The sequence below is a fragment of the Lipotes vexillifer genome, unplaced genomic scaffold, assembly GCF_000442215.2.
Source record: "Lipotes vexillifer unplaced genomic scaffold, Lipotes_vexillifer_v1.1 scaffold645, whole genome shotgun sequence".
Taxonomy (NCBI): Eukaryota; Metazoa; Chordata; class Mammalia; order Artiodactyla; family Lipotidae; genus Lipotes; species Lipotes vexillifer.
Window position 1 is genome coordinate 196,615 of NW_006777439.1, and position 12,300 is coordinate 208,914.

At 39.1% G+C, this 12,300-nt stretch overlaps 1 protein-coding gene across 2 annotated transcripts in view; it reads right to left on the reverse strand.

Annotated features, from left to right (window-relative positions):
• The window catches only part of OLA1 (Obg like ATPase 1), a 175,166-nt gene extending 163,387 nt beyond the window's left edge, over nucleotides 1–11,779 (reverse strand). Inside the window, exons 1-2 of one of the 2 annotated variants that reach the window (XM_007451064.1) lie at nucleotides 11,622–11,779; nucleotides 10,244–10,344 (exon numbers count right to left, since the gene is read on the reverse strand). In XM_007451064.1, coding sequence (XP_007451126.1) covers nucleotides 10,244–10,344 — 101 coding nt within the window. In that variant the 5' untranslated portion in view covers nucleotides 11,622–11,779. The remainder of the gene's footprint in view (nucleotides 1–10,243; nucleotides 10,345–11,621) is intronic. The other variant, XM_007451065.1, reaches the window with a different exon arrangement.
• Nucleotides 11,780–12,300: the final 521 nt, after the last annotated feature.

Below are 12,300 nucleotides of genomic sequence, written 5' to 3' on the forward strand. Positions count from 1 at the left end.
AAGAGTGAGTGGGAGAGCATGTCCGTTGTCCAAAAGATTATTCAAAACATATTAAAAAAGAAAACAAATAATTCACGAATTTCCATGAAAGAGGAGGCACCCTGGAATACTGAGAAGTATACAATAAGATTTAAGTTCATTTAAATGTTATTGGGGAATTTTGCTTCCCCTTCTATATGGAACTGCCCTCCTGACACAAAGAGCTAGGAAATCAGATAAAACATGAAATAAACAGTTTTCAAACAGGGGACAGTATTTAGCACAGGACTGTGTTCCCTGTGAAAACAACAAAGAACTAAGCTCTAAAACTACCCTAGCTTACTGCCTAAAGGTGGTTTCAAAGCCACAGCACAGGGAGGGGGAACCAATAGAACCCAGCAGTCACGCCAAGTTAAAGAGACTGAGATAAGAGTTTGAGCAGGCCAAAGTAGCTAAAATTTACAGGACAGTATACTAGAAAGGAAGCAGCTGCACAGAGAGAGGGCTCTGGAGATAAGCAGAAGGTATCTTCAAGAATATGGCTCAGTAATATTTGTACATGAGGAAGCTCAGTCTCCAAAGTCCAGGAGAAAAAAAACACTCAAAAGCAGCACAGTGAACAGTTCTCAGGTTCACAGGGAGCTTGGAACAGTTCACATCCCCACCAGCCAGAGCAGAGAAAGATAAAATAATATAAGGGAACTTGGGTATAGTACTCAAAGAGTCACATCTTAGTATCAGAGCTAAAGTAGCACCAGAGCAAAAAATATTATGAACTCATCATAAGAAAATATAATAAACAGCCTCAAAACAATCAAAATGATACACAAAAACTAAATGCCAGAACAAAGTCCAACACTCGTTAAAGGAATACTATAACATTCAGCACTCAACATAAAATCCAGCAACTGGAATCCAATAAAAATTAACAGGCATGCAAAGAAGCAGGAAAATATAGATCCAAAGCAAGATAAAAGTCAATAAACACAAACACAGTAATGATAGAGATGATGGAATTAGCAGACGAGGACCTTAAAATAAATGTAATCGATTTTTAAAATTTTTTCTGAAGGATATAAAGGTAAATATGAAGATAATGAAAATATGAAAACCATCCAGACAGAACTATTGTATAAAAAATACAGTATATGAAAAAACTGAATTGAAATGAAACACACTGGATGTGACTAACTGTAGATTAGACACTGCAGAAAAGATCAGTGAACATGAAGACAGAACAATAGCAGCTATCAAATGAAGCACAGGGGAAAAAAATTGGACAAAAACATAACCAGAGCTTCAGTAGACTATTACCTAGCAGACTAACCCATATGTAATAAAAGTCTCAGAAGGAGAGGAAGGGAAAGGAGGAGAGGGGGAGAAAAGAGCATTTGAAGAAATGCTCTGGCCAAATATTTTACAAATTTAATGAAAATCATAAACTCACAAGCCTAAAATCTCAACAGACCCCAAGCAAAAGAGGCATAAGGAAAACCACATCAATGCATATGAAAATCAAATTTCTGAAAACCAGTAGTAAAGAGAAAATTTTAAAGAAAGCTATAGGAAAAAAAACAAAAAACCGACACATTATGTACAAAGAAACCAAGATAATAACGACAACAGACTTCTCATTAGAAAGCTAGAAGAAAATGGAAGATACCTTCAATGTGCTGAAAGAAAAACTGTTCCTGGAATTCCCAACGAAAATCGTTCCAAAATGAAGGCATAATAAGCACATGAAAAGATGCTCATTATTATTAGGCATCAAGAAAATGCAATTCAAAACCACAATGAGATACCACTTCATGCCTTCGCTATAATTAAAAAGATGATAACAATCAGAGACCACAAATAACAAATATTGGCTAGGATGTGGAGAAAAAAGAACCCTGTACACTGTTGGAGGGAATACAAATTACTGCAACCACTGTGGAAAACAGCACGCAGGTTCCTCAAAAAACTAAAAGTAGAACTACCATATGATCCAGCAATTCGACTTCTTGGGTACATATCAAAGAAAATGAAAATACTAATTCTAAAAGATACATACACCCCAGTGTTCATAGCACCATTATTTACAAGATATGGAAGCAAACTAAGTGTCCATGAACAGATAAAGGGATAAAGATAACATGAGATACACCACACACACACACACACACACACACACACACACACACACACAGTATCCAAGAACTTCCAATTAAAAGATGAATACATTCTGGGATCTAATATACAGCATAGTGATTATACTTAATATTGTGCTATACACTTGAAATTTGCTAAGAAAGCAGGCCATAAATGTTGTCACCATACACACACACACACACACACACACACACACACACACACACAATGGAATACTTCCCAGCCATTAAAAAAAAGAAAGAAATTCTGCCATTTGCAACAATGTGGCTGGACCTGGAGGGTATTATGCTTAGTGAAATAAGTCAGGCAGAGAAACACAAATACTGTATATTATCACATATATGGAATCTAAAAAACAAAACAAACCAGTGAATATAACAAAAAATAAACAGACTCACAGGTGAAGATAATGAGGAATGAAAAAATATGAAAACTATCCAGACAGAACTATTGTATAAAAAATAAAATATCTGAAATAAAATGAAATCAAAATGAAGATACAGAAAACAAAATAGTGGTTATCAGTGAGGACAGGGAAAGGGTGTAGTGGCAAGATACAGGTAGGGGAGTAAGAGGTAAAAACTAATATGTATAAAATAAATAAGCTACAAGGATATATTGCACAGCACAAGGGATATAGCCAATATTTTATAATAACTATAAATGAAGTATAATCTATAAAAATTTTGAATCACTACATTGCACACCTGAAACTACTATAATATTGTAAATCAACTAAACCTCAATTTAAAAAATGTTTAATAGGGCTTCCCTGGTGGCGCAGTGGTTGAGAGTCCGCCTGCCGACGCAGGGGACACAGGCTCGTACCCCGGTCTCGGAAGATCCCACATGCCGCGGAGCAGCTGGGCCCGTGAGCCATGGCTGCTGAGCCTGCGCGTCCGGAGCCTGTGTTCCGCAACGGGAGAGGCCGCAACAGTGAGAGGCCCGCATACCGCAAAAATAAATAAATAAATAAATAATAAATAAATAAATAAAATTTTAAAAAAATAAAAAATGTTTAATAAAGATAATTACAAGCACTGGTGAGAATGTGAAGAAAGTAGAACCCACATACATTGCTGGTAAGAACACAGAATGACACACTCGCTTTAGAAAAGTTTGGCAGTTCCTCAAATAGTGAAATATACGGTTACATACAACCCAGAAATTCCACTCCTAAGTATACACCCAAGAGAGATGAAAACATATGTCAACAGAAAAATTTGTTTATTACAAAGCTGGGACAGAGAAGGTACAAATAAGCCTGGAACATAATGTGGAGCTAGAAACTAGAAAATACTCAAAAAATAGAGGACACATCAAAAGTAATACGAGTGAACAGGAAGGCTCCTGATGGCCAAATGTGGGCAATTTGAGCAACAAAATAAATAACAATAGTAACGCATTATAACCAACAAAGTAAAAACTGATCCTGATATAAACAAATTGTAAGTAATTTACATGAGAAAATGGGGGGGTTCTTCTTTCCAACAGAATTCTAAACAATAGAATTCTAAACAATAGAATTTCCATTGTTCCTTCTATAAATTGTTTCCTCTCTAAATGTAGAAGACCAACAGAAATTTTTAAATCTCCATTTGGTAAACACCACAATAATAACTATTTCAAACAAGAATAATTAATACACACCAAAACTGGGGGGCAAAAGTATGAGACACACAATACTTACATAATTTCAAAGTACCTCCCTAAAAGATATATTTATGAATTGCAATGGAAAATATAGTAAACTTTTCAGTGAAGAAACTTGTCAGACACCTCCTTAGATAAGTGATCAAAGTTAAAATCACTAGTAACAGGACAAATCAACATTGTGTACTTCCTGATATAATGTACTAAGAAGCACATGTCACTTCTGCATCCAAAAATGCATAATTTGAATTTAATCACAAGGAAATATTACATAAACCCCAAGGTTTAAGAGCCTACCATAAGAGGTCAGCACTCCTCAAAAGTGTCAAGGACATGAAAGACAAAGTGAGAAACTGTTCTACTTTAAAGGAAACTAAGGACACAGCAACAATTAAATGCAACATATATGCAATCCTGTATTAGATCCTGGACCAGAAAATGGACATTAGTGAGACAACTGGTAAATCAATGCTAATTTCCTGATTTTTATAACTATACTATGTTAACATTTGGGGAGTGTAAGCAGACCTCATATAGGAATTTTTTTAACTAGCTTTGCAAGTGTGAAATTTTTTAATTGTGAAACTACTTCAAAAACAATTTTTATTTACTCTTAAGCAAAAAGTCACACAGACTAGGAAGAGGTAGTTCTAATGCATATCCAACAAGGAACCCATATCCGAATAAAAAAACACCTAATTATTACTAAAAAGAAAAAATATCCTTCACAAAAGATGTCCAGTAAACATATTAAAAGATGTTCAAAATCATTAGCTATCACAGGTATGCAAAACGATCATGATACTACACACAAGTACGGCCAAAATGAAAAAGAATGATAATACCAAGTGCTAGTAAGGATGAAGAGAAATTAGAACTCTTTTTTACAATACCAGCACTATAAATTAGAATAACCACTTTGGAAAATTATGTGGCAGTATCTAAAGCTATTTAACTCCTAGAGGTGGGGAGTTCGGGGGATAGGGTGAGTGGGGTAAGTGTATCCATTCACCCAACAGAAATGAGTTCTTATATCTACCCACCAAAAGACATGTACATGAACGTTCAAAGCAGCTCTATTCATAATAGACAAAAAAAGGAAACAACCCAAATGCCCATCAATAGCAAAATGGGTAAATATAGTGTATATTCTCTCAAGCATAATGTTGACTTGTAAAAGATCTAAAGAGTGCATAATGTGGGCTTCCCTGGTGGCGCAGTGGTTGAGAGTCCGCCTGCCGATGCAGGGGACGCATGTTCGTGCCCCGGTCCGGGAAGATCCCACACGCCGCGGAGCGGCTGGGCCCGTGAGCCATGGCCACTGAGCCTGCACGTCTGGAGCCTGTGCTCCACAACGGGAGAGGCCACAACAGTGAGAGGCCCGCGTACCGCACAAAAGAAAAAAAAAGAGTGCATAATGTGTGATTCTATCTGTATCAGGCAAACTAACCAATGTGGTAATAGAAGTTGGAATATGGTTATCCTAGGAAGGATAGTAACAACTGGGAAGGGGTACAAGGAAGTCTTTTGTGGCACTGGATTTGTTCTAGATCTTGATGTGGGTACTGGTTACATGCGTGAATTAAAATGTAAAAATCTGATATGTACATTTAAAGTTTTCGCATTTTACTGTGTATGTTATAACTCAATTTTAAAAACAAAAGCAAACAAACAAAAAAACACTGGGGCAAAACAAAAAAAGATTTACTATAGATAATGCCCTGACAGAAAGCCCACTTAAGAAGCCTCTGGAATAATTCAAGTAAGAAATGAGCGGCAAAAAGATGTGAAGAAAATAGATCAGAGAGATATTCAGGTACCAGGTTTGGTGCCCTACTGAAAAATACAGCTGAGGGGAAAGGATGAAAAGATAAATCTCTCAAGTATCTGGGTGGAAAGTAGTATTATTAACCAAGATAGGGAATGCAAGAGGCAATGAGCTCAGTTTTAGACACTTAGGGTGTAGACATTTAACTGGAGATATTCAGGACAGTTAGATATATGAATCTGGAACTCAGATGCAACCTGAGCAGGACATATAAATTTAGAAAAGAGAAGCCAAAAGATGATTAAAATTAGGAGAGGATGAGACTGCCCAGGGAGAAAGTATAAAAGAGAAGACAGCCAAGGACAGAAACCTAATATAGAGCGCAAACACAGGAAGTGTAGCAAGCACAAAAGACTGAAGGAAGAATTGAGAGAGGTGGGGAGTTACTAAACAGTGCCAAATAGGGCAGAGAGGTTAAGTAAGTTAAGGACAAAAAATGAGTACCAGCTTTGGCAATCAGATCATTATTGCCTTTTGCTATAGTTTTTGTCAAAAGCAAACATTTTTAAAAGGTCTTAAATGACCTACAAAAGAGTTAAAATACACAATCTGTACCACGCTGTACCTTCATTTCCACATCAATTTCAAACTAGTTCATGCAAGCAATCTGCAAAAAACAAATTATTAATAGTCATAAGTGGAAGATACTATTAAGACTTTAAAATTGTAAAAGAAAAATATAATCTATCCCAAGGAATATACATAATTGCTTATTGTTTCTTATATATAATGTATATATAATAAACACTATTCTGTATAAAAAGTGAGTGGCTTTTCTGTACGTGAAATTTTTTATAATCAAATATTGGGAAAAAAACTGGCCAGCGTGAAAAATAAATATATGCATTAAAAAGAGCATTATTAATTGAGCACCTAGAGATTAACCTTCCTCCAGTGAGTTTCTCAAAGCAATCAAGAATGGAGCCTCTTCAGTAAGAACAAGAAGCTAAGAATGAGCCAGGAAGACTTCTCCAGGGAACAAATGGGTGTCATACAAAACTATATTAGGAAAATAGGAAAATAGTAGAATGCAATGGATTAAAGATGGCCACATGTTCTTTTCTACTCCTCCCCTCAAGTGGTTGAGTCTATTTCCCTTCCCTCCTTATCTCTGGGCTGGTGTCACGACTTGCTTTGACTAAAAGAAATAGGTGGGAGCGTTTTGTACCACTGGCACATTTTCACTCTCTTGGGAGTCAGCCACCATGTTATAAAAAAGTTTGGGCTGGAGACCTCTTGGAGAGAAAGAAGCCAAGTAAGGGAAGATAGAAATGCCCTAGACTTCCAGCCAACCCTGATAAGGCCCCAGCCCTGTGGGTATGGCCATCTTGGACCTTCCAACCCTCACTAGCCATCAGCTGAATGCAGCCACATGAAGGATCTCAAGTGAGACCAGCAGTAGACTCACCCAGCTAACCCACAGAATCATGAGAAATATTATTATAAATATTTATCGTTGTAAACCACAAACTTTTGGAGTGGTTTCCTACATAAAAATAGATAACTAAAACATTGAACATAATTACCCTGTGATTTTTTTTTTAAAGCATTTCCTACAATGTTTTCCTCAACAACAGTACATAGCTTTGTGGTTGGACTCTGGCAAATTGGGAAGGCAAGCTGTAGGAACAACCAAAGGACATTCCCAGAAGTATCAACTAAGCAAGACAAATACTCTCCTGAGGCAGTTGCTGAGTAATGGAACAGAGTATACAGCTGTCCCCCAATATTCATTCTTTCCTCCTTTCATAGTAACAGAATTTTTAACTGAACATATGTCCATCAAAATAAAGACTACATATCCTAGCCTTTTTTAAAGTAAATTCTTATGACTATATCTGGACAAAGGAATGTTACCAGAAGTATGGTGTGGCAGCTTACAGGAAAAAAAAAATCCCTCTTAAGTTGTTTGGTCCTTTCACCCCTAGGATAACCAGTTGTCTGGAACTCTTTGGTCCATGAGAATGAAAGGCCATTCCCTTGGGATTGCTGCAGCATGAGGTGCAAGGAGCTGGGGTTTCTAAGATTTCATAAAGCAAGGTCAATATACCAATCTACGACTGCAAAATTTACACTTTTACATAAAAAAGAAACTTCTGGGCTTCCCTGGTGGCGCAGTGGTTGAGAGTCCACCCGCCAATGCAGGGGACGCGGGTTCGTGCCCTGGTCCAGGAAGATCCCACATGCCGGGGAGCGGCTGGGCCCGTGAGCCATGGCCGCTGAGCCTGCACGTCTGGAGCCTGTGCTCCGCAACGGGAGAGGCCACAACAGTGAGAGGCCCGGGCACCGGAAAAAAAAAAAAAAAAGTGGCCATCAAAACGTGCCTCATTAAACCTACACATGGCATCAAGGGCAGAAAAACTATCCATTCACAGATAATTACTGAGTGCCTACCTACTAAGTTCCTAACACCAGTCTAGGTGCTAAAAATATAACAATAAACAAGAACAAGACAATCCTTGCCTTTACGGAATTTAAATTCTAATGAGAAGGGGGCAGGGATGTTAAACATTGATTAAATTAGATAATACACATAAAGTGCTCAGAATAGTGATAGGCATACACTAAACAAGTGTTCAAATAAATATCAACTATTGTTAGCTATAAATATCCCTCTATGTTTCTAGGTAATCAGCAAACCTTCTTATTCATCCAGTTCTCTAAAAACCAAGAGATTCTTTAGATGGTTTCAGCACTAAATGTCCTTATTTTTGATCAGCAGGCCATTCTTCAGAGAACTGTCCCCTCTCCCCAATCCATTTCTTGTGGGCCTATCCAGAGGTAGACATGCCCAGTCAGATTTCCTTACACAGGAATCTATATCACTGGAGAGGCAGCAGGTGATGAGAAACACGCAGAAGTTCAGTTCGTATGGCTGAGCTCCACGTGGACCCGTCTCTGCCAGCACTACCCAGGCTCCTGTCCTTCCTGAGGCCTGGCTGTTCAGCTTGTCCTTCAATGCTCTCCTTCCAATAAGTCTCTTTTTCTTGCTTAAAACAGCAAGAATTTGTGTTGCTTATGAAGAACCCTACCTGATACAGTTAGGCAATGTAAGATCATTCTAAAAAAAGGAGTGTTCATAACCAAACACAAATGCCAAAACTCACTGAACTGCACATTATTAAAATGAGTGAATTTTACTGTTTATAAAGTATACGTCAATAAAACTGGGGGAAAGTGGGAGGAGTATTTAATTTAAAAGCATACATAGCACATTTATACTGGATAATAAAATATTCTAGGTTATTTTCCTATATATTGACTTTATTATGCTCTATGCTAAAAAACTCATACAGGAAACATTTTTTAAGATGGCCCATTTTAAAGCAGTCCCATTTAAAGTCAAGCTGCATTGACTGCAATGATTCTAGAATGAGAGAAGTATGTTAATATCTAAAAACTATGTCTTGCTTACTAACACAATAAAGTTCACAACATACATAATGATCATATCTTGCTTTCAAGTTTATTGACAGCACCCTACAGTACTTTGCTTAATTATCTGTTTTGCTTATATTCCCACTCTCTATTTAGTCTTACTTTGCAAGCAGCCTATATCACAGCAGGAAACCCCCTCAAAATGCAAACCTCTCCAGCTCCAGACTGAAATTAGGACAGCCCCACTTGTCATGTTTTACATTACAAGAATTTCAGAACTGCCTTACTTGGTCACACCATGCTCCATTCACTAAGCAATCTCTATGACAGAGGCTCCTAGGAACACGTGAAAGAACATAGTTGTCCTACCTGCCACCAATCTAAAAGCCTAAAGCACATTCCAAAATACTTTCCGTCCTCTTAATAAATCCATATTGGATCTGTTACTCCTTAGTACACCCTAATCACTTCTGAGACATTTTACATTTTAAGGTTAGTTAAAAGGTATTAAAATAGAAGGGCAAATAATGAGAAAAGTAGACTTTGAACAACCAAGTTGCATGTGTACAGATTTATATAATAAACCCCACAAATATTTCCTAATTAGTCTTATTTGCAGTAATAATTCACTTTAATTTTAAACATTACAAAACTCAAAATTTTACTCTCACAACTTTCAGATTTAGCCACTTTATAAGATACCCTTTTAGCACACAACTTCCAATATTAAGTTCAAACTTGTCACCTTCTTTTCTAGTAAAAATTCAGCCATCTGATCCCTGATCTCCCAAAAATCTTATCAAATTTTTAATGGGGTTTTTAAAACTATTTCCTAAAGTATCCTACTGCATGGCCTTTGGTAGCCAGCCTAAGTGCCCTACAGAGCCAGCCAGCATGAAAATCTAATTTAAACTACTCTAATTCCTCATAAATTCAATACTGTGTATCTCCCAACAGTGTTTCTGGCAAACCAGAGCTGATCTGGTTCAACTTGATGTTTAAACTCCCACTGCTTCTTCCTCTGAGTTTAGCAAAACAAACAATATAAGTAACTCAAGTTTCAACCCAGTATGTGTAGAAAAGCAAAAATAAGATAAGTGTAAATGAAAACCTTGTTTTGCAACAAATTAATAGTCCAGCTTCCTAGCCTCTTTTCTTCAATTTAAATTTTTATTACCTCATGAGTTCCCATTTCTACAACAAGACCCAAAGTATTTACAAAACGAAAATGAGAAAAGCCCAACATTCACCTACCCAACATTTGGCAACCCAACAATACCAATTTTCAAGGAAGTTCCAAATCTTCCAATGATTGGGGGTGGTTTAATTCCATCACCTCCCTTTTTGGGGGGCATCTGAAATGTCAAAACAAACATACATATGAACAAAACTTTTTACTGTCCCCATTGACCAAAAACACATTTCATCACACACAATATATTATTGAATAATAGATTAAGAATACAGCATACTGTATATATCAATCTAAAACTGACACACTTTATTTTTCAACAAAAATGAAAACAAAAAAGTTCTGTTAATGGATCTGATTCTGATAGTTGTCAAAGCAGTCACTCCTGAGAAGTCCTGGAAAACTGATCTAAAAATATGTGGCACCAGAAATCAAAAATAAAATTTAGCTGCCAATCTTCCATCCAGACTGTTCACAAAACATTTTCTTAACCTGACATGTGGTTATATGAATGAAAGCATTTGGAAGCAGGAGCACAGGTAAGAGTGTCAAAGAAAATCCATTCTAGAACCACTAGCAACCGAGTCACCTCCCACCAAACCATTCCCTCAATCTGGAACCTGTTCTTTCCCTTTCGCCCACAAGCACCATTTTTCGCATGAATGAACACACGCCGGTATCAAGGTCTTTCCAAGTCTCTTCCACCTTTGGCACTGTAGGTACGACTCATTAGTCCTCATAAGCAACCTCCTGAATCCACCCTTTGGTTACTTCTAGTCGTAAATGGATCTACTAAGCCTTTTTATTTACAGGTCGAAACTTTCTCGGTCCCTGACAATCTGGCTCTAAGTTTCTCCGGGCAAAATTGAGCCGACTTGAGTACTGCAAACTGAACTCATGAGGACTGCTAACCTCACGTTTTATAAGCTGGGAACTAAAACTATCCCTGTCTTCTGGCTCCAATTGAACCTCCCGGGGCCACGCTGACGCCCTGCTCATGAAGTGATAGCCTCTGATCCCTGACCCCGAGGGCCAGGAATCTCCCTTCTCAGGGTCGTAACTCACAGCTGTTCCCAGCCAAACCCCAGGTGTCCGAAGCACAGCTGCACGAGCAGAGACTTTCCAGTCCTCTGGCCTCCTACCAAGGAGTGGCTGGCCGCCCAGCCAAGGCGAGGTCCCACCCAACATCTTCCCCCTCTGGACTGGGCCACTGGCCGTCCCCGCCTCCGGAGAAGGCTTTCCCCATAGCGTGCCGGGTGAGGCGTGGGCCGTTCCCGGGACACGCGGCCTAGTCCGAGAGCGCCTCATTCATCCACACGCTCCACGCCGCCCTCCGCCCAGGCCGGCCACCCGGCCCTGGCAGGACGCCGGCCTCAGAGCAATGCGCCAGAGTCAAAGACGCGGCGGAGGGCGCGACCACAGGCTCCCTGAGGACCTCACCGTGCTCAGGGCGGGCGATGACACAGGCTCCCAGCGGCAGCAGGAAACGGGTCCTACCGGCAACCGGAGGCGGGGAGGAAGGAGGAGAGAGCGCAGGCCCGGCCCCTCAGCCGAGCGGAATGCACGTCGGCAGCAGCGGCGGCGGCGGCGGCGGCGGCGGCGGCCAGAGATGTGTATCAGATTGCTAGGCACATCCCCCGAGGAGGAACCAGGACCCTGCCCCATTGCTGCACTTTTGTTTGACTGCCTTTCCTTTGTTTTTGCATTCCCTCACTTCCATAATTAGAAATTGTCTGAATCTGCCGTTTGGAACATGGGGAAGGTCAGGACACTGAAGCCTTTTCCTACAAACAAGAAATGGGGGACATGGAAAGGCTTTTGTACCCAGGAGGGCCCCACAGGATCCTGCTTGATTTCAATTCTATTTTTAGAAAGTAATCAGAGGTGTGTACAAAGACATATGAACAAAGATGTTTATTATGGTTATTTATAATATTAGGAAAATTAGAAGTAAAAACCTGAAATTTCCAATAGGAGGAGAAAGGCTAAGTAAATTGTCACATGTGTATAACAGAATATTCAGCAATCATTAAACAAATGAAGCTCACATCAGAGCCCAAGCGTTCTTGAATGAAAGCTGCCCTCCAGCCGCACACTTCACCCGCCGCTTCACCTCGAA